Source organism: Pygocentrus nattereri, chromosome 8, assembly GCF_015220715.1.
Source record: "Pygocentrus nattereri isolate fPygNat1 chromosome 8, fPygNat1.pri, whole genome shotgun sequence".
Classification (NCBI taxonomy): domain Eukaryota; kingdom Metazoa; phylum Chordata; class Actinopteri; order Characiformes; family Serrasalmidae; genus Pygocentrus; species Pygocentrus nattereri.
In genome coordinates, this window is record NC_051218.1 from 39,077,856 (window position 1) to 39,101,886 (window position 24,031).

At 39.1% G+C, this 24,031-nt stretch overlaps 1 protein-coding gene across 4 annotated transcripts in view; it reads left to right on the top strand.

Moving 5' to 3' along the window:
- The window catches only part of fstl5 (follistatin-like 5), a 242,777-nt gene that overhangs the window by 184,198 nt on the left and 34,548 nt on the right, over nucleotides 1-24,031 (top strand). For all 4 annotated transcript variants that reach the window (XM_017692046.2, XM_017692048.2, XM_017692047.2 and 1 more), the window contains 3 exons: nucleotides 3,101-3,221; nucleotides 13,685-13,846; nucleotides 16,835-16,969. In XM_017692046.2, the coding sequence (XP_017547535.1) occupies nucleotides 3,101-3,221; nucleotides 13,685-13,846; nucleotides 16,835-16,969 (418 nt within the window). The remainder of the gene's footprint in view (nucleotides 1-3,100; nucleotides 3,222-13,684; nucleotides 13,847-16,834; nucleotides 16,970-24,031) is intronic.

Sequence of the window (24,031 nt, forward strand, 5' to 3'; positions counted from 1 at the left end):
AATCTGCAGAAACTGTCAAACACTAAAATGTTGCAAGTCTCAAGTCAGCTTCTCATTTGATTTTTCCTGTTCCACCTTAAATGGTGCTGCAGTTACATGCTGGCACCTCAGACAACATTTAAGGTGGGAAGGCAATTCGAACAAGAAGCTGGGGAATGAGGAGCTGACTTCAGCCTCGTAAAGGGTTGAATGTTTACAGCCATTTTACAAAAAAAAAAAAAACTGTTCTACTTTTGTGGAAAAGTTTCCTGCCAGAAATGTGAGAAAAGTGGCTATAACTGAGACATGGGCATAAAATGTTGTGGCTTGAGTTTTTTTGGAAGGACATAATTGCTTTTCTTAACATTAGGGTTGCCAACCTCTGGAATAGTGTCAGTACACTCGTCTTTGGGGAGAGGCTGAGCCAGGAACCGAGGCATTGTAAAATAAAGTATAAAATATAGAGTTTAAAATATACATACCAGCCAAGAGGGTATGTACCATCTGAGGACAAAGGGGCAGGCCTTCTAGTCCTCCCCTGTTCATTACTGGTGTTCTGTGGTCAGAAACTGACTGCTAATGAAGGACTAAAGTAGGCAAACACAAAAGAATCAACAGAAAATTTGGAAAGCAATCATTTTAAGTTTTGTGAAATTACAATAACAGATATTAAGTTCGGTATATAGATTTATTTTTTTTTTACAATACTGACAGCATCTTCCCTCTGGGATCTTACACACTCAAGCGAATAATTATCCACCATAAAATGAACGGAAGTGCAGGCAGTCATGGGCAGAACTCAATCTCTACTTGTAATTAACACACCGAATAGGAAAATAAATAGAAAATGAAACAAAAGATTTTCAATCTAGCTGCTCTGTCCTCGTTGTCTCGGGGTGATGCGGCCTAATCAAATTCAGATCTAATCAGAAGGAGGAGAGAATGGGAGCGCAGTCCTCAGAGGAATGGCTGAACGCTTCCCACGTAACCGCTCTCTCCACGGTGCCACTACCTAGTATTGAAGGAGTGCCGGACTGCTCATGTGAAATAATTAGCTTCGGGGCTTTTGGTGACTTTTTTGGCTGATGCTGTTTTCTTTTCAGGGACTGTTTTCTGTTTTGTCTCCGTCACTCTCTGATTGTGCCGCCACTTGTTGGGCTGCATGCTGAGTCCTGTTGATTTTTTTTCCTTTTGAATCACAGAAATATGATCAGGCTTTCAATAGTCATCGTCTCCTGCACTTTAGGCCATTTGTGGAGCTATTTTTGTGCTGCACCGTTCCCTCTAAAACTCTATCTGTTGGTTACACAATGCTGTGCACTTCTTGTTGTTGCTGCTCTCCACTGGCAAATGATCACAGCTTTGTTCCTTTATCAGATGAAAGAAATGGATTGCGCAGCAGCAAACAATTTACCAGAGATAATTCTGGCTCCGAGGATGACTTCTCAGAGTCTGTCCTCTCTCATAAACATTGAACTTTTCTTGCTTTCTTTTTCTTTTATCCTCTCTCTCTCTCTCTCTCTCTCTCTCTCTCTCTCTCTCTCTCTCTCTCTCTTCTCTCTGTCTCTCTGATTGTGGCTTGCAAATGTTCTTTAACATAGCAGAACTGATGCAAATGCAATCTGTGTTGATTCCCATTTTTTTAAAGGCCTCACTCTCTCTCTCTCTCTCTCTCTCTCTCTCACTCACTCACACACACACACACTCTCTCTCCTCGCTTTCTCTTCTTCTCTCTCAAGCCCTTTTCTCTTCTCTCTCTCTCTCTCTCTCTCTCTCTCTTTCTACCTCACTCTTTCTCTTTCTGTCTCACTCACTTTCTCTCTCTGCCTCTCTTTCATTCTCTTAAACCTTCTCTCCCTTTCTTTTAGTCCCCCACTCTCTTTCTTTCTCTCTCTTTCCTTCTACTTCTCTGCTTCTCACTACTCCCCTCTCTCTTGTTCTCTCTCTCTTCCTCTCTTTTTTCATCTCTCTCTCTCACCCTCCCATCTCTCTCTCTCTCTCTCTCTCTCTCTCTCTCTCAGTCTTTCTTTCTTTCCATTTTCCTTTCTCGCTTCCTTAACCTCTCTTTTTCTCTCACTTCCTTTCTTTCTTTCTTACTGTCCCTCTCTACATTTCTCTTTCTCTATGTCACTCTCCCCTCCATCTCTCTGTCCCTCTCTGTATCTCTCTCCTCTTTTCTCTCTTCTTTATTCTCTTTCTTGTTCTTTCTCTCTTTTTCTTTTCTGCTCTCTCTCTCTCTCTCTCTCTCTCTCTCTCTCTCTCTCTCTCTCACACACACACACACTCTCTCTCTCTCCTCGCTTTCTCTTCTTCTCTCTCATGCCCTTTTTTCTTCTCTCTATCTCTCTTTCTACCTCACTCTCTTTCTGTCTCACTCACTTTCTCTCTCTGCCTCTCTTTCATTCTCTTAAACCTTCTCTCCCTTTCTTTTAGTCCCCCACTCTCTTTCTTTCTCTCTCTTTCCTTCTATTTCTCTGCTTCTCACTACTCCCCTCTCTCTTGTTCTGTCTCTCTTCCTCTCTTTTTTCATCTCTCTCACTCTCTCTCCCTTTGGATTTATTTTTCTCACTCCTTCTCTCTCTTACTTTCTCTGTTTCTTGCTCACCCTCCCATCTCTCTCTCTCTCTCTCTCTCTCTCTCTGTCTTTCTTTCTTTCTTTCTTTCCATTTTCCTTTCTCGCTTCCTTAACCCCTCTTTTTCTCTCACTTCCTTTCTTTCTTTCTTACTGTCCCTCTCTACATTTCTCTTTCTCTATGTCACTCTCCCCTCCATCTCTCTGTCCCTCTCTGTATCTCTCTCCTCTTTTCTCTCTTCTTTATTCTCTTTCTTGTTCTTTCTCTCTTTTTCTTTTCTGCTCTCTCTCTCTCTCTCTCTCTCTCTTTGTCCTTTTGAAAAGTCATACAATACCAGCGCCGTTCTTTCTCTCCATCTGCACTCTTAAATTAGAATGCTTGATGATGCTCACGCTCTTTTATTTGCAGATTTATGCAGATGCCTGCACTTGTCCTTTTTTGTTCTTTAACTTTGCCTGATTGTGATTGAAGAGTGCTGTGGTAGTCCACACTGTTGGGCTGCTGTTTATGATTTTGCTGTCATTGAGCCTGATTTGTTTGCTTTGCAGGACTTTGGAGATGATGGAAGTCTGTACATCACCAAAGTGACCACTACTCACATGGGCAACTACACCTGCCATGCCGATGGCTATGAGCAGCTTTTCCAGACACACACCCTGCAGGTTAATGGTAGGTAATAGCATTCACACATTCACATAATAAGCAATAAACATGGATACATTCAAATTTTCAAACATTCTAGCCTGTTTCAACATGATCATTTCAATTCGTTGACAGACATTTGACCCATCTTTTTCCAAAGTACTAGGGCGTCGCCCCACCATTGAATATAGTAATAATGACCCCTAGTTGAATTGACCTCTTGGCACAAACACTTTAGTAAGAGAAACAGACCAATGCAAACCAATTTCATAGGATTTTCATAGTAAAAGCTTTGCTAAGCTAGGATTTGATGTTTTATGGAGATGTGAGCTAATGAAGTGAGTCAGCCACTGTTCCTCCAGCACACTTTTTTTTTATGAACCAATAAATTCTACTGCTAATGTGTTCTTTTGCATAAAGGTTCATTTATAAACATTTGAGTATGCTTTTATGAAAATATAGAAACATTCCGTTTGAAAATATGCCCTCACTGGCCACAAGAAATCCCTTCCTTTTCTGGTTCATAGATAGAGACTGAGGTCGCCGCTCATTGCCCAGTCGAACTCCACTGTCATGGTGCAAAACCCTGGCTAGCCAGACTTCACCGGTGTAGTGCAATATCCCCAGCTCATACTGTAGTTAATCTTTGCTGCCAAGGTGAAAAGTGACCCTGCTTGCAAACTAGTCAAACTCTAATGTCATAGTGCAAAGTCCGGCTCCTGGTCCGGTCAAACTTCACTGTCGCGGTGCAAAGTTCCCCACTCCTGACCTCATCAAACTCTGCTGTCATGATGCAACGTCTCCAGCTTGTGGCCTAGTTAAACTTCCCAGGACCAGTGCAAAGTCCCTGGCTCATGATCTAGTCAGGTTTTGGTCCCACTGTGAAAAGTGACATTGCTTGCAACCTAATAAAGTTCTACTGTGACCCAGTCAAACTCCACTGTGATGGTGCAAAGTCCCTGGTTCATGGCCTGGCCCCAACTGCACTGCCAAAGTACAAAACCCCTGGTCCACAAGCAAGTGGCCAAATTCTACTACTGCAATGCAAAGGATGGTCAAAGATGAAAAAAGTCTAAGAAAAGTTCAAAACAAAATAAATTACAAAGATAACACAAACGGTACAAAAAATATGTAAAGCAGCAGCCACAATGTGCTGATTGCTGCTGTTACACTGGACACACATGTATGCACACACCCCACATACACATGCCCATGCCACATACTAAACTGTCCATCAGCAGATGGACTTGAGTCTGTAATTGTACCTACTGTATATATGTGGACCTATAAAGTAGGCATTTCTAATAAAGTGGCCAGTGCGCATATGTAAAATGAGAGTTCAGCAAGTTGAAGACTGTGGTTGATTAAAAGCTTTTAAGAAAGCTTTATCAATCCCAAATGCTTATAATTAAGCTTAATATTAAAGTCATCCACTGTCTTTTGAGTATTTTGAGAGTGATTTCACTACGTTTCCTTTAAAATGGTGTGTTATATTGTCACACCTCAGGCACACTCAGATGTGTGCAGCAGATTCATTAAGTCATGTTGGATGTGCTAATCAGCTCCATCTGAAAAAGTTGGAGTTGGAAAGTGAAAAGAGATATTTACAGAGAAACATGTCCCATTTTGTGTCAGCAGCTGCATGACAAGTACTGAAAAGCATCACTTTGTTACTGACTAATTCCTCCATGTTGGTCTGAATGTGCCCGGCACGTTGTGATCTCCCAGCACACTCATATTAATGACCTTAAAGCTCATGCCAATCAAAGTAGGCTTAATGATAAGATCACATTTTAATTGGCTGAAAAACAACTTAGCTGGCCTCAGGAGCTGTTGTCAGGCCATTGATTTTTGGATGTGGGGAAGGAAAAGTTAATTAGCATGACACATGTTGGCCCTTTAGTGCAGGCAGGCAGGGTCTCCCGCCAGCATCTTGCTAAATTATGCACCATGACAACCAGGAGCCATGGCGTATATTGTGCGGAGCTCATTTTCTGCTTCATCACTGGGTTGCAGAGGCTGCATCGCTGAAGTGATGGTCTTAAATAACATATGCCAGAGTGGCTTATAGCCTTAAAGTAGTCATTTAAATCCTCATGTAGCAGCAAGGCTTTTTGGATCCATCGTTTTGACTCATGGAGGCTGGTTGATGTCCTGGCCTTAATACAACTGACACAATTAACTTTTTCATTTAATGTGAAAGAATTGCTGAGTTGAGCTGCAAAGATCACAATGTACTATGAAATGCTAAAGCACTAATGAGCAATTGTTGCACAAATATTTAACATCAGGCAAAGATGGGAGTTGATATGGTGTAAATAACATGCCTTTTATTATAGAATAAATTCAGAATGAAGGACAAAGTGAAGCAGTAAGTGTGGTAATTAAAGAAAAGAGGGAAAGCAACTTCAAATGGTTGGCTGGCATGTTGTTTAGATAGCAGCATTCTAGGTAGCGCAGTAGCTAAGTTAACTGGAGCTGTCAGCAAATCCAACTGTAAATTACAGATAAGGTTCCTTTTAAAGCTTTAAAACTGAGCTAAACCTCATCTGAATCTTGGTGACTCAATATGCACCTCAAGCTCGCATGCCAGTGACTCAAAACCCAACTAGAACTCGAAACCCACTCAAGAACACTTAGATTTGAAGCCCAGTGAGTCAAAGCTTGGCTTGCACTTAAGCTCTAGTGATGCAAGACTAGACTCAGACTTGCACCCCAGTGACTGAAGACTCAACTCAGACTCTGACCCTAGTGAGTCAAAACTTGATTGGATTTAAACCCCAGAGACTCAAGATTTGACTCAGACTTGCACACCAGTGACTCAAGACTTGGCTTGAACCCAAACTTGAGTGAGTTAAAACTCATCCCAGTCGAGTTTTAACTCACTCAAGTTTGAGTTCAAGTCAAGTCGGACTCCAGTGAGACAAGACTCGTTTCGAACTCAAACCCCAGGGACTCATAACTTGACTTAGTCTTGTGACTCAAGTCTTAACTGAAACTCAAACTTAAGTGAGACAAAACTTGACTCAGACTTGAACCCTAGCGACTCAAGGCTCGACTCAGACTTGCACCCCAGTGACAAAAGATGCAACTCGGACTCAGACCTTAGTGAACGATGACTTGACTCAGACTCAAACTCTAGTCACTTAAGACTCCACTTGGAATCTAACCCTAGTGACTCAAGACTCAATTCAGACTAGTGACTCAAGATATTCTCACTCTCTAACTCTAGTAACTCGTGATTTGACTTGGACTTAGTGGCCTAGTGACCAAAGACCTGACTCAGACTAAAACCCCATTGAGTAAGTAACTCAACTTGAACTTGAATCCCATTTTCTCAAGACTTGACTCTGTCTCAAGCCCCAGTGACACAAGACTCAGCTCAGACTTGGAATATTGTGTCACGTAATTTAACACAATTTGAACTCTACCTTGACTTGGAAATGGAGTCAAATCACCCCCTCATCACCCAAAGTGCAGAATGAAACCTAAGAGGATAGTACTGGTTAGCTACAGATAAATAAAATATACTATAATATGCTATAATATCTATACAACAGTATCAACTGCCATTCTATTTAAGGAATAATTAAGCAAATTTTTCACATAACCTAGATGTAGCCAATCAGCTAAGACGTGTTTGGTGTCTGAAGTTTGCTTCTTTAGTATTGTATTGGAGACACAAGGCTAATGTAGCTAAGACATATTGATATTTTATACGTGAGCATTAATCATTGTGAAAAATGCATGCTGAACTCAATCACTGGCCTCAAACCATGTTGAGTTGTTAAGTAATCTCAAACAGACTTGCTTATGTGGTTTGTGATGCTGTAAGTATGTAAAATTGGGCGAGGCACTGTACATCACATAGCTAAATAGCAGCAATCTGAATTTTGTCTGTGCTTTCATCCATTTTTAGAAGCAGTCTAGTGTGCTGTTTTCTCTCTCGCTCTCACTCTTCTCATTCTCCCTCTCTCGCCACACCACTGTGTGGTCTTACAATGCAAGCCCAGACCCGTCACCACTCCTTGACCATAGCAAATTATCAGAGCTAATTTTACCACCTGATAATGTCAGACACAGCATGGTCACTTAGTAACTAATTCAAAAGAAGCAAATAATTAAATCCAACACAATACCTGTTTGAGCCCTGATACTCCCCACTGCTGTTCGGCTTTACAATCAAAACCTCCCCAAGCAGAGACTCAGACACTCTCTCACAAACACACTATGGATTCACACCTCACTCTCTCATAGTGCACTCTATCACGAACACACTACATAGACCTGTATCTTATCCTACCTCTAATAAATGTGCAATATCTGCTGTTGACAGATTGGTACAAGTGCAATACATACACAAGTTCTATGCAATATCTAATTATTACTGTGCAATATCTCCAATTTCTGTGCAATATCCAGTCATTACCTGCTCAGAAATGTGCAATATCCATACAGTTGCATGTGTAAGCTGTACATTTGTATAGTTTCTTAATCCTATTTTTACTTTTTATATATATATATATATATATATATATATATATATATATATATATATATATATATATATATATATATATATTATTTTATACAGACACCTTGTTTATATGTTTATTTCTATAGTATATCTTTTTTTTGATGCACATCTTTGTCTACTTACTGCTCTTTATCTGCTTCCTGTGTATTCTGCTATAACAATGCATATTTCCCCCAGTGGGATGATAAAAGTCTATCTTATCTTAAGACATGCATGGGTGGTCTACCCACAGACAGCTTGGCACATAGCATAGGTTTGCATTGCAGTATCAAATAGGTAGCTGAGTATTGCTAGGTAGGCTAGCACTGGCTGTAAGAATGCCTTCAGCACAATATGGGTGGTCAGACCAGTACTGAGGTAGCAGTGTTTATTAACCTGATTCTTGAATCTGAAAAATAAGCATTTTTTAAACCGATCATTTTAATCACACACTCAAAGGCAGAGTCAGCCGAGCAGTGAGGCAGAGTGAATAATCAGCTCTGGAGGTGGGCAAAAAAGGAAAGCATCACTAGAGAGAGAGATATTTCACTCCATTTAACAAGTCTAGTCTTTGGCAGGTAATTTAATATTAATGCAATCATTTTAATATACACATTTCTAGAGTGAAAACTGTTCAGTCAGAGATATTTTTATTCCTTTTTATGTGCAGAAAAAGACTAAAGGTAAGTCTATTTGTATCAAGATGTTAGCATTGTTAATTGGTAGCCAATGATATTGCTCATCTCAGGGCCTACCGTTCCAGTCGTGGCTGAAATATAAATATGTTGAAGGCCTTAGTGAATTACTAGCCCATTTACTCTTTTTACTGGTACTTTTAGATATGCACTGTACTTCTCTTAATTTCTATAGATAGCATTATGAAATCCCATGTCAAAATCCACTTACGCAAGTCTGTATGAGATGCTTAGCACTTCAGTTTGAAGTGTGATTTATACATGCAGTTTGCACAGTGCTAAATGCCAGAGGAGAACCCTTAGGGCTTTCTAGACCTTGACAGAAGGGCTAATAATTCTGGGACCTTTTTCTGTGACTGTAGTTAGCAGTATCATCATGCTTGTTGTTATTAAACTCTACAAATGTTGTAGTAATTGTTACTTAGCTTAAAATCTCAGTGAAGAGGAAACTTATCAGTTACAGACTTTTTTTCCCTATTATGTCTAGGTAGATACAGCCATGTCAACTCTCCCATTAGTTAAGGCCTTCAGGAACCAGAATTAACCAGGAATGTAATTGAGAACTAACAGTACAATCAATTAATTGTGTGTTGATTTCTAATGGACTAATTTTAATAGCTCTAATAGTCCTAGTTCGCTACTGCTAATGGCTAATAAGCTTCTGTTGCTTCACTGGAATGTCAGTGAGAAAATTACTTTCAGTTTCATCTTAATCTCTATCTATCTATCTATCTATCTATCTATCTATCTATCTATCTATCTATCTATCTATCTATCTATCTATCTATCTGACTTACTGTCTTCCTCTCAATCTGTCTAACTCGTAGCTCACACCTAGGGGAGACAGGAAACAGGAGCAGATGGCAGAGGATGTACTCACCCCCTACTGTGGCAGTCTAACACACACACACACACACACACACACACAGCGAAGAAAAAAAAAAAAGGGAAGCACACGCTCCCCTCTAAGTGTCCTCAGTCTAATACATCAGTCTGCCACACTCTCCTCCTCGCTGGCCTCAATTAGAGCTGACAATAATACATCTGTCAACTCAGAGCCAGCATTACATGTCACATTCAATATCATACGTCCCGCCTGCTCACACACTTGTCTGAGATATACCTGTGCCTTTGTGCAGTGACCTGGCAAGCAGCCAGAGCTGGCACTCTTCACATTGACCTTGGCTTTGCACTGAATCCATCACTGTATGTGACAAGTTGGGTCTTAAGGTCCACAGCTGAAGATGAGTTACTGTACAATTGTTTTAATCCTTCGATGCCTGAAGTTGCAGTGTAGTTGATTATGTAAGTATTTGAAGCATTTGGAGCATGAAGTTGTCCAAAATCTCTTGGTCTGCTAAATCAGTAAGAGTTCCTTTCACTGGGAATAAGGGGCTGAGCCCAACTCCTAAAATCAACACCACACCAAGTACCGTTCTCCTGGCAACTGCCAAACCCAGACTCGTCCATCGGATTGCCAGATAGAAAAGCGTGATTTGTCACTCAAGAGAACACGTCTCCACTGCTCTAGAGTCCAGTGGCAACGCTTTACACCACTGCATTTGATGCTTTGTATTGCGCTTGGAGACGTAAGGCTTGGATGCAGCTGCTCAGTCGTGGAAACCCATTCCATGAAGCTCTCTACACACTGTTCTTGAGCTGATCTGAAGACCACATGACGTTTCGAGGTCTGTAGCGATTGACTCTGCAGAAAGTTGGTGACCTCTGTGCACTATGCCCCTCAGCAAAGTTGTAGTATTGTTTTACATTATAATTATTAACCACTTTTTTATTTTTATGGTTAAAAAAATAATCACTACACACAGCATTAACTGTTGAAGCAACAACAAAAATGTTGGAATATGACATTCCACTCTAAATCCATGAGGTCAGGACTCTGTGTGGGCCAGTCAAGGTCCTCCACACCAAACTCACGGAACCATTCTTTTATGGACCTTTCTTTGGGCACTGGGGCTCAGTCAGGCAGGAATAGAACACGGTCTTCGACAAACTGATCCAACAAAGTTGGAAGCATTTGTCCAAAGTGTCTTGGTTTGCTAATTCATTAAGATTTCCCTTAACTAGAACTAAGGGGTCTAGGCCAACCCTTGAAAAGCAATCCCATAGCATTATCCCTTCTCCACCAAACTTTACAGCTGGCACAATGCAGTCTATCAAGACTGCAAGACCATATGCATAATTTTATTCACCTGTTAGCAATTAGTGTGGCTGAAACACCTGAAATCAATAATTAGGAATGGTTTAACACCTTTGTCTATATATTGTATATCAATAAAGCTTCTCAGTGTGGAAGCTAATACAGGCAGAAATCTTCAGCATTCAGAACGGGTCCTTAACTTCCAGAAGTTCTTTACAGATATCACACCAGTGGCCTCATGTGGAGGTAAAAATCAGAGACAAAGCTTTACTTCCCACATTTCAAGCTTCAAAGATATCAACTTCTTACTACCTCTGCACTATAGACCTGCACACCAGCTTTGGTTTTCAACTTCAGGGCTCTTGACATATCCTTCCTTAAAATCAAAACATGCCCATAAGGCTAAGTCATGCTGCGTTAATGTTTTTGGCTTTCAATATTGGAACAAACTTATCACTGAACTTAGCTGATACTCACTAAAGCTGGTCTTTGTCCATGATTTATGTATTCTGAACATTCTGAAGTTTTCAAAATGACTCCTCAAGTCAAAATTGACTTAAAATTAGCACCTATGCTGTATTACCCAAGCATGAAGCTTTTATTTGGAGAAAATGTGGCTGATTGTTTTAAAGCAATGTGCTAATTTTGTGGCCACTCAATTGGCCACATCCTCCAGTATTTTTCTGCACTCCTGATTGGCTAACATCAATGCATGTGTGGAAATCCCCAATTGACATGTTCAGCTTCCTACAGCTTGAAGACAGTGAACACTGTTGCATCTTCTAGCTTTTGTAAATATGATTAATTAAACAGCATTTTTTTTCAACACTACAGATGTTAAATCAGTGTGGTGTCTAATTCAATAAACTTCAGCTAGATGAGCTATTGTGCTAGCTATTCACTTTCCAAACTACATCCTAGGCAGGTTGGTTGATGTTATTCCTTCTAACACAGCATTTACTGCATGCAGTGCTTCAGACTAAAGGGTTTTCTAAAATGAAAGGCTTGTTGTTTAAAATCATCTCGAATATGATGCTGATGTGAGCTGCGGGAGAACAACACTGCCTAATAACACCCTATAACCGTAGCAAACCGGACAGGTGACAGGCACAAGTTTGTCAAGTTTTATTCAAACATTTGTCTAGACTCCTAATTAATTATTTATTTATTTGTTTCTTTTTGTGCCATACTGAAATTTGATGAGTCTTAAGCCTCTGGCAATTTTGAGTTGCACCTCAAGTACGACTCTAGTCAAGTTCTGTAAAACATGACAAACAACAACTGTTACAAAAAGCACTTTTGTGGGCAGAGCATGAAAAAGTCGATTTAAATCATATTAAATGCTAACATTGTCTACTTGCGATCATAAATGCGATATTGATTTGACGTTGAGAATTCTCAATTTGAACATAATTTTGCTCCTTCATTGCAACATCATTTCGCTGAACTCACCATCTGAATTAAGGGTTTCAAGAAAGGTTTTTCAAATGATGACACAACCCTTGTTTTCTTGCTAAAGGCAGGTTTTACCACTACCAAAACGGTCTTACCACCTTGGATTGTCCCACAGTTTTCAGCTATGAAAGTCCAGATGTCTAGTTTTTAAAATGTAGTTTGAATGAAACATCTAACAACTAAGCCGAACAAAGCAAAGCAGTCATTTAGTAATTTATGTAACTCTAAATGAAAGAATTTTAGTTTCTAATTAAATTATGGGTACCACTTTAAAATAAGACTACCCTTATCAAGCATTTATAAATGGTTTAAAATCAGCTTATAAATGGTTATTAATTAGGCCATAAAACCCTTTAAAAATGATTAAAAAGCAGTTATAACCCACAAATAAAGAGGAAAACAGTGATTTGTTATTTGCCTAATAGTGAACCCGCATTCATTTATATTTATAAAAATGATAGTTCTTTAAGGGTTCTTTAGTAAAGAAATTTGTTGAGAACCATGAACACTCAAAGTACCTATTTCATGATTGAAGACTTCTTTGCACCATGAAAGCATTCTTGAAGAATGTGCTGAAAAGGGTTCTAAATTTCACGATGCAATGAACCCTTTAATCATACAAAGGGTTCTTTGAGTGTTCATGGTTCTATATGGAACAAATTTCATTACTAAAGAACCCTTACAGAACCATCATTTTAAAGTGTGTAGATAAACCACAGTTCTCACTGGTTGATGATCTTATTTTGTCTTCTTCATCAGTGAGCATTATCAAATGAAATGGCTAACATTTTCCCCTTTTATTAATATGTTATAACTGTTAACTAATGATCTTTAAGGTGTTTATGATGTAATTAATATCCAGTAATAAACTAATTTTAAACCACTCATAAGGGTAGTCTTATTCTAAAGTAGTACCAAATGATGCAATGATTATTGTCTGGTCGTTTGTATTGTCTTATCTTTGATTTGTGTGTTTTCCTAACACTGTATGTCACTGTCCTGCCTTGCCTGCCTTCCCTGCCTTCCCTGCCTTCCCTACCTTCCCTCCATGTACAACAGAATAAAAAGTTGATCCAAAAAAAAAAAAAAAGTTTGGACACTCTTGAACCAGCCTCCTGCTTTTGGGCCCATTTTGCAAACGTTTTATTAACCGACTGCCAAGTTCCTGAGGTGCCACCACACCATGACCCTAACTTCCAAATGACTTTTCTCTCCTGGGAGAGGAAGAGTTTGTACAAAGGGACCCTGTTAGAGGAAGGAAAGATGATTAATTGTTCTGCTTTTTGCTTCCTCTGTCCCAGTGCACCTCTCTTCCTGAAAGAAAGCTCCTGAAATCAATGGTCCTCAGTTCAAAAAAATCAATGCTTCCTCAACAACAGTCTTCTTTACTATTTATCTAGCTCATTTGTTTGGCTGCTGCTGCACTGGTGAGCACACAGAGCCGATTTGGTGCCACACACAGGATGTTGGAAAGCTTTCGCCGTGTCATTGATAGTGCGCTCGTGTGTGATGGGAATTCTAAATGAGCTTGGCATCCCATCCCAGAAAGAGGCTTTCATTCTCCTTTCAAACTCAGCAACCAGGAGGCCACAAAGCCTCATTCATTTCTTGCTCACTTGCTTACTCATTCACCAACACTCTGTCTATGTTATTGTCTCTCCCTCAGTACCCCCAGTTATCCGGGTGTATCCTGAGAGCCAGGCACGGGAGCCTGGGGTCACTGCCAGTTTGAGGTGTCATGCTGAGGGCATTCCTGACCCACAGCTGTCCTGGCTGAAGAATGGCATGGACATCGCCACCAAACTCTCCAAACAGCTAACACTGCAAGGTGAGCTAGCTATGGTCACTAGATTCTTGTCAACACTGCTAGTCCAGTTCAGGGTCAAAGAATTGGATGAGACAATCACATTACAATTGTAGGCATAGAATGTTGTCCACACAAAGCGATGGTTGTAGAATGATGATTATAACAGTTTCTAAACATCAGAGTTAGTCCATCATTGGAAATATTTCAAGGTGGGGTTACAGTAAACCGTCGTTGTCTAAAGAAAACCATGTATCTCCATTTTGCTGACGTTTATATTACTATATCATTCCAACACACCAGCTGTCCTTTACGCTGTGTGGAAATTTCACCATGAATGAACCAATAGAAATGCTCTAAAATCACTTGGAATAAAATCTCTTCACATTCACTTAGGTTGAAAGGTAAGAGTGGTTTTTTCTTCTCCTGTGAAGGTGCTATTTTACTTAATGCTTGGTTTTAGACAGCGATGATACTAGCCTGCCATCTTTATGTGATGTATCAAATGTTTACAATTTAGCCTTAAATCCAGCCCACAAATCTTTTTTTTTTTCTGTTGCAAAATGTTTACATCTGATGGATACATTTGCTTCACCCACAAGACACTATGGGTGGCAACCCAACATAAGCTATGTAAAATCCACTTAGATCGATCCTTACTATGTTTAAAGTGATAACAGAGGAAACAAGAATTATTGAAATGAAAAACTGGCGGAATATGGCTATTAGCTAAGAAACTTAGCTTTTATTCTAATTTAGAGTGATCATGTGTCAAATCTGCCTCTGTGGATACATTCATGACTGAAAAACAGATACAACTTATCAGAATTTATAAATAAATGGATGTATCAAATGAATCCACTGAGAATGCAGATTGAATCACTTTGCCTACACTTCACTCAATAATTTCACTCGTGTTCAGCAGGAAAATGATGCTATCATGGTAAACATCCCATAGAGTTATACTTTTAAATGTATATTTATTTGATTTTGTTTACTACTACTACTACTACTACTACTACTACTAATAATAATAATAATAATAATAATAATAATAATACAAATCTTTTAAAAATAATTATACAATGGAATAAAAATACTAACAGAATACAGTTAAAATTAATACTTACAAAATTATGGGATGCATTTTTTCAATTGGCTCCCCTTTGAAGAGACCATACAGGTGGCCCATAGGTAATTGGGTTTGAGACCCCTGGTCTTTCACACTTTAACATTTTGGTTTACATCCTTTCAAATATCATCAGAGTGTTTAGATGGAAGAGATTGATTGAATGATTTCACTGCTAGCCTTGATATGTCAATTATACCAACAGCATTGACTTGCCTGATTTCATGCCCATATATTTTAGCACTGCAGTCAAACAATGGAGGATGCAAACCCATAGAATTTGGAGAAGTATGTAAATATTGTTAAAGTTTTAAAGCATTCATTTCACTCTCCAATTTATGCAGTCTAAAATTGACATTAACCTGCAAAACAGCTGATTATGAATTTGTTGTTTTTATAATGTCACATTTATACACACTCCCAAGTAACAAAAGGGGGCCAAGCACAAAGTGGCAAACTTTTAAACTTTTAATGGTCTTAACAAATTACTAGTCGGCAAATTAGCAAGAATTAAAGGAATAGATAAAGTAACAGTACAGGATAGCTTTTTCCTTTGATTTTTGTAAACATTGCCTTTGGCTTAACTTGCAGAAAGCCCTTTACAAAAAGAAGAGTCAGCATTGTTCTACTCAGCACTGATGGCTTTAAACAGCTGGAAAATATTGCCAAGCTAGTTTCTCTTTAATTTGAGCCCAAATATCATCTATAGGGTGTAAATCTGGACACTGACCAGCCCAAAGAACATTCACTAAAAACTATTAGTATTACCTCTCCAGCCTACAGGAGTTTAGCTATTCACACTGAACTTCTAAGAGGTGTTTTAGCCAGCTTTTTAAATGAGACACAATATATTTATCTGGACGATATAGAAACTAAAACAAATCAAAGGGGTAAAGAAAGGTTGGAAAATGGATGAAAATAAATGACATTTGTTTTTGATACATAAAACCACACAAATGTTATTAGATTTAATATGTTATGGGTGTACAGATGTTAATGGCTGTGCAAGTCATGTGAAGTCATTTAAACATGAAGAACTCATTACTTCATGAAGAGTTCCTGAACAATAAACAATAATTTGTTTCCAGTTTAGGGAACTATAACATGCCAACATTTATGTGGCCCTGGTCAAATTATGTTTTGTTTAAAAACAAATTAGAGAAAAAACATTTCTCCACAAGTTAATGTTGAATTACTTTTTTAAATAGTTGAATTTAACACATAATATATGGCCTGTGCAAAAGAAATGTTACATTTTATTGTTCATTTTTCTCTAATGTGTTAAACTCAGCAAAAAACAGTATTTGTGTTAACTTTTTTTCAGTTGGATGAAAAACATGTAATTTGACTGGGGTGGAACAACATTGTAAGGTCATATTTCTTTCCTGTTCAAGGACCAGCTAAAACAAAGAAGTTTTGCTAAGCCATGCAAGTGCTTTTTTGATACTTAATATGTCCTCCCCCACATACCTCACATTAGCTTATGGCTAATGGCTAATGTCTGTCTAAGTCATTTATAGTGCTTTAGCACCTTATGGGCATGAATGATTGGCATGTTTGTCAGGATCTAGAGCCTTTTCTCACATCAGAAATCCTCCCAGTGGGGCTATCATCAACAAAAATAGTCCTCCTCCACAACGCCAGCCTTTCAAACCAAACCCAATGTGACAACTCGGGAACAACATGAATTTTTCTGCCACTATCAAAAACACTCTCACTATCCTATTAGAGAGGCTAACAGAAATGGAATTGCTGCAGTTCCAGAGTGTAGACAGGGGTCCAGTGGAGTTGTTGGAGGAAAATATCTATTCGTTTTTCAGTCGCACTTTTTTAAGTTGTCCTTTTTTGCTCTTTCCTTTTCTAAAAATAAATAAAAATAACAGCAAATGGAAGCGAAGTGCACATCAGCAACGTTCACTTTGAGGACACCGGCGCATACACCTGCATCGCCCGTAATGAAGCCGGCGTGGATGAGGACATCTCTTCTCTCTTTGTGGAAGATTCTGCCCGGAAGACGCGTATGTTTAAATCATGATGTTCTCCTCAAATCTCACTATAATGGAGCTTCACTTTTTACCATAGTTCTGCATTATTTATCTGTCTGTGCATTAATAGTTCATAACCTTCAAATGTAATAATAGAACAAGGACCAAGTGATCAAAAATGCCCTTTTATGTGGCAGAGACTCAGATGTTGCTGTGAGTTGTGCGGTTTGATAATGGTCAGCAAATATCAATGTCTAAAACATAAGATGAGTGTCCATGATTTGACAATAGGAGCAAGCTTTCCAGACTAGCGAGAAATTGTGGTACTATTTAAACGTTTCTGTGTAACTCACTAAGTCGTTAAGATGTAAACAAAGTCAATTATAGTGGTTTGATGTGAAATGGTCAATTGTACAGAAACGTACAGAGTCAGAATTGTTCACAGTGGTGGTGATAGGAACCAGGCATCCAAAGAGTTTAATGCCTCTTAAAGTTACCTCACAGAACATTATTACATGAAATGGGTAGAAATATGTTGCCAGATGAGGACGTTCATTTTTGATAAGATTTAAAAAATACAGGACGTTACTGAAGCGCCTTTGAGCAAGGCATCTAACCCCCAACTGCTATCTGGGTGCCGTGGATAGGGCTGCCCACTGCTCTGGTTATAAGTGTGCTCTATTATGTTATGAATGAAATGCAGAGGTCAAATTCCTCTGTGTGCCAGCACAATTGGTCAATGGTTCTAAATCTAGAATCGAAAATTTGAAATTCAAAAATATAAATATAAAATATAAATATAAATAAAATACAATTTTTTTTGTTTTTGCAAATAAAATTCATGTGTAGGTTCACTGGTCATTCTGGATAGCAAATAAAATGACCACATTTGGGTAGACATTGTGACCCCTGGTTCCTATCACGACCACCAGAAGTCAGTAAGTTTCACTGTGATAAACAATTTCGCAACTTATAAACAACTTATTAACTGTATTATCCATCATTTTTGAAAATTGGTGAAATTCCTCTTAGCCTAAAGTAAATGACATTTCATACTGGCCAAACATCATTAGCATTACCTATCATTAGCAATTTAGTCCAAAACTGACCTTAACAGTCCATGACAACACTAAAAGACACACTAATAGTGACTTAGTGACTTAAGGCTTTGTTAACTAAAGCCACTTAAAAGACATTAGGAAGGTTTGAAGAGTTACAGCACAATCATTCCAAGGAAAGTGGATAATGAGAGGTTTTTTATCTCATGGATTGCCTTTTATCTAGTTCTAATGGTAACATATACTTTTGTTCTTCACTTGCATGCTTAGCCATGCAACAGCTAGAGTATAATGTGATCACTGAAGGACTGGCTATGGGTTAATAGAGCAGGGTCTTGGTGCGGTTCTAAAGGTGGCAGGTATTTCAAACATTTCAAAACTTCAAAGCAACTGACATTTTCAGGCCACAGGCCTGAAAAGCTTTCCCTGTAAGCTGCTTTTCACCCCAAAACAAGCTAATGTTGCTAAAAAAATGTAGTGCCATTTAGCACTGTACAAATAAATCATGCAAGCTCATTCATATTAATTTTCATTTGTTGTTAGCCAAAAGCTATTCCTTTGCTCAAGAAAGTAGCAGTCATTTCAGAAAAGCATGGCTGTCAGTTTTGTTTACATGCTTGAATTTGATATGATTATGGATGAAACAAATGTGTACCAATTTGGAAAATATGATGGTATTCGCTAAGGGGCAGAATTAGGATGAATAGTGGAGCTCTTGGAGCCCTAGCAAACTTATACCATATGCAGTACAAAGTTCAGTCTTAGAAGTTAGTTGTATCTTCTGCTTCTCACAATCCAAATAATCTCAAATACATTCAGTGATGTTAAGGTCTGGACTCTCAGGTGGCCACTCCATTCTATTTCCAGTTTTTTATACCAGCAGCTTCTTTGTTTATCTGAATTGAATTGAGAACCATCTGTCACTGTGAAATTAGACCTCTGCATTTAACCCATCCGTGCAGGGAAACACCCACATACATACATGCACACTAGTGACCACACACACTAGGGGCAGTGAGCACACTTGGGAGCACTAGGGAGCAGTGGGCAGCCCTATCCACAGCACCCGGGGAACAATTGGGGGTTAGGTGCCTTGCTCAAAGGCACTTCAGTCATGGACCGTCAGACAAGGGGATTGAACCGGCAACCTTCCAGTCACAGGGCTGGTTCCCTAACCTCCAGCCCATGTCTGCCCCGGACAATTTGGTGGTCTGTTAGTTGCATGGTTGGAATCCCATTTTCTCTGAATCTTTTGATCATTTTTTGAACTCCAGTTTTGGAAACTCCAGTTTTTTTTCACTATTTATACACACAGTCAACACACAAAGTCTACCTGAGCTCTGGCAGCCTTCAGAATCAGGGACAGCTAGTGACATGGAGGGATACACAAACAGATACAGGGAAAAACACTGAAAGAACAGGAAACACAAAGAGCAATGTACACATAGAGCACAGCCGTAACACTTAGACTTTCTCCTTCATTGTGCAACTGGACTATCTTTTGTCTAATCTGCATAGAAATAGCTTGCACCTAATGCTTCTTTTGACAGTGAAGGGTGGTCTCTGAGTTTTTGTACAGTTCTGTATCATATCTCTGCATATCTCATTTACCAGTTACAGCTCAGGTCATCACTGAATCACAACACACATGCTTACCTCATGATTTTCTTTCTGCACATTAGCTGAATAGCTCTGAGCCAAGCCTCTGCAGAAGCAATGCAGACACAACTAAAATGAATGGTAGTGGCCACTTTTTATGACTTTCCTGCATAACCCATGCATGAAACCTATAAGCCATTTCATTTATGGGTTTCTTTTATCCGCATACAGCTTCCATTGAATTATGACAGTGTACAAGCCCTGTTCAGCTCAGAATGCTGATAGTCTGCAGGCTAGCACAAGTACTCATAACCTTTGAATGCATCTACATGGAGGGTTTAATCTTAACGGACATGAAACATGTAATTCAAAGAAGAGATCAAAGGGTATTATATGTCCGGGGAGATATTAAATGATGTAGGTGCGCTTTGTGATGCACTCAGCAGTGGAAGGGCAGGCTATCTCTCCCTGATTGTCATGTAAGGGAGTTGGGACATGTAGTCCACAGACAGAGTTCAGAAGGTTGGGTTTTGAAGTTCAAGGTCTACATCAGGGCTGAGAGATTGGCCTGGCAGTGCCCTGTACAAACAGAAGGAAGGGTTCCAACATGGGTCAGGCAGCTTGAGACGTGGCCTGTGTTTTGCTGGCATGCATAATATATGAGGGAGCATTTTTCCCTTTACAGTGTAGCTCTGCCCACTCATCTGGAGCCTGCTAATCCTTGCACTTTGATCTCCGCTTTGGCGGGAGAACTCCCCCTCCAGCTGGTCCACACTCCTGGCTCTGCTATTATTATCTCTGTAGCATTTTATATGAAGCTGAATATATAGTATTTCGATGATCTAATTGTTTACATGGACAGCAATACCTTTGAAGATGTATGGCTGTTGTTGTCAGGTTCATTTTCCATCCATGTTATTGTTTTAACTGTGGAGTGAAGCACGTTAGCCTGGGACAGATGCCAACCCTACTAGGGAGGCATACGTTTTCATCACTTATTCCCTCTTACTTTCAGCCAGACTGATCTTTTAGACAGTATGGTCTGAGCTTCTTGACTGATTAATGCATCTATGAACTTTAAAGATCTGTTTTATAAATACCTGCATTTGGAGACCTCTCTGGTGGAAATGTGTAATTGCACATTAGACCCCTTCCCCTAGCAGATGAATTGGATGATTCAAGGATTCCAGGATTCAAGGAGATTTTATTGTCATTCGCATCACATGGTACATGAGGTGGAACGAAATTAAGATCTCATGGTCCAGTTTACACCCAAGAGCTGTTATTAAAATAGATAAATATAAGCAAATAGATACAAAAAAACACAAAATAGAAAAGTACACAAGAGAGGGAGAGTAGGAGAGTAGGCAGTTAGCAGCAATATGAAGTCCAGAGTGTAAGTTTGCTATAGCAGCATGATATTGAATTAGAGCAGTGGATAAAGTGGATAAAGTGTCTAGATAAAGTGACTAGACGGCAGAAGTGTTAAAGGAGTTTCAAAGAGAACTCATTCAAAACTTGGTGAAGGACACCAACTCACTGAGGGTATGAGTGAATGATCTACTATTGTCATCATATCTTCACCAGTATTAGGCATGCATTGATTGGCTATCAGCCAGATGCCATGCTCATGTACTCATACTGCTACTCACAGAAATGCACCAATGCTAATATCTGATAGCAGTGGGTACCTGATCCGTGATGTAGGCTGAGGGTACGTTGCCATATTTATAAGCACATTAATTAATGTGGGTCTGCTTACACAGAAAAGTGTTGCTGAACCATGGCAGTCAAACAAAGTTGTCATGTTTAACATTCTGCCTTGGATAATTCCCGCCAGACCTGCAATGTGCAATTTTAGCTTATTTTTAAAGCACAATTACCACCACTTACCCAAAACAGGATACACAGAGGCTAACACCATGGTGAAAAAGTTCACATTTGCTAGCAAAGGGCCTTGTTTACCAACCGTTCTTCAGAAGATATGTCTTCTTACACAGTTTTCATGAAGATTCTGACTATGTTTTCTTATTTGGGGTTTGTTCTGAGGTAAGAACAGAATCTATACACACTGAAGAGCACAAAGGTGTGAACAATTCTGTGGTTTAAGAAAATGTCATGAATCTGACATAGACGTATTCTTAGGACTTCTCTCAACAACAAATTTGAGAACAAACGTAGAAAGATGTCAGTGAACGAGGTCCAATGTCCCAATATACCAACTTTACACTGTTGTACTAAATAGAATTACGAGGTATAAATGTCAATATAGTGATTTTTTTAAACTATCCTTGTGAGACCGGCTATAGAGAGACCGTATTGTCCATGTACATCACTTCCTGTTTTTGGTTTCAGTGCACATATTGGTGAGCTGAGCTGCTATAGCTCAGTTTCTCAACAAGTTCGTTTAGTACTCCGACATGCAGAGTGCTATTTTGAAGGTAACAGCTTTATTGATAATTTTTCATAGACAGTGCTCTCTGTAGAAGCTGTGATCCGGTGTGTACAGTGTCAGCATTTAAATCATGAGCTTTGTCCATACACAATGATCTATTCAAACAGAGTGTGAGTCACCAGGAAAAAGATTTACAAAACTGCACAGTGTGTGACTGAATTTAGAGGACCTTCAACCACAGTTCAACCAACTAATACCTTGTAGAAAAAGCCATATATTAGTTTGTGACCAGTAGAGGATGTGCTATTAACTTATTCGCATGCATAAAGTCTACAAAGCATGTCATTTGAGCAGAGGTGTCCAAAGAGGTGTTTACTTCTTTAGTTCTGCTCTGGAGCTACAAGGCTAAAGTAGGCAACAAGTGAAAAGTAAAAGTTTAGAGTCACCAGGTTAGCATTGTTTAAACTAAAACTGCTTGCCTGATCATCATACACTCACCCAAATAGTCTCAAGTGGACTTATTATGTGGTTTCTGATGTTGAATTACATTATGTTTTATAAAAATGGCCAAAATACAAGTTAAGCTTCGATTGCACAATGTTGCCTCAGGGCAACAAACAGTTCCACACTTTACAATAATATTATACATATTTAAGGACACTGACAGGTTAAAAATAAAGGGCAGAGTTTGAGTAAGTCAGCAAAAAAGCATGTATTTGGTCATTCCATCTCTTCCTGGGCACGTCCAAACCTACTTCAAACACTCAGTATCAATTTTTCAGTTATGTGAATTTGCAGAAATATGTTTGTTGCCAAGAGGCAACACTGTGTGACAGTTGAATGGATTTAGCCAGTCACAAACTAGGTCTCACCACTTCAGGGAACAGGAATCAATATTGTTTAGTCTCATTGTCGCACAATGTTGCCTTAAGGCAACGTACCCCACACACACATTATTATTAAAACAAAAATGAATTGAATAATCAGGTCAATTTTATGCAGGAAAAGTGAATTGGATATATATTTTTTTAATTGCTCTCCTATTCGGTGCAGTAGAGGGTTAAAACAGTAGCAGCAGGAGTAACAATAGCATTAGCATGATGATTTAGACATGTTAGCTTTGTCGCTCCAGTGCAAGAGAAGCAAAATTAGCTGATTGACTATGTTTTTAGTATTATGTTATAAATTATATAAATGTAAATTAGCATATTATTAGCATAATGGCATATTAATAAAGTTATATGGCAAAACCAGAGTTTGAATGCAAAATACACCAGAATTCATACATACCGTTTTATATCACATACACAGTAGATCATCACAATTCAGTATATAAGTAGTGCTGGGATTGCAGTGACTGATGGCGCATCCCATGCAGAGATCAAAATGAGGACAGTTGAGTCAGAAATTGTGTTCAGAGACACCTGGAGAAATGCTGTGAAAGTTGCCTTTTCATTCTTCTAGAGATGTTTTGATGGATATAGAGTGAGAAACAAAGACTGGGATAATGTTTTCATAAATGTTTTAATATTTTCATAAAATGGGTGTTCTAGATCAAACACTGAGTGTGAGACTAAAGCACCGAATTTCAGCTTTTGTTTCTGAGCATTGTTTTCCATTCAGCATAAGCCACACAGGGACATCATGCTATTTGTTGTGTTTACTCCCTCTGTGTGAGCTGGGCATAAGAATTGGAACAAACTAACTTAAAGCAAAATAAAGTTATCTGAAGTTAGTATTAGGATCCAACCCCTTTACATGCAACACCTGCCTCAAGAGTCTTGATGAAATCATTTGGAATGCTCCACCAAGCCTTTAAGGTAGCCTCTTTCACTTGGTTGTTTTGGGGGTTTCTGGCTTCAGTTTCCTCTTTAACAGGTTCAGTTGGGTTAAATGTTGGTTGGAATCCTGTGGTGGTTGTGTCGTTGTGAGGTCAATCCCTGGTGATGCGATAGTCATCCATGGACAGGAGTCCAACAGAACACGAATGGCACAGTCTGGGTAGGTAGGATGGCCTCCCATCTCCCCTCATCACCCAATGTG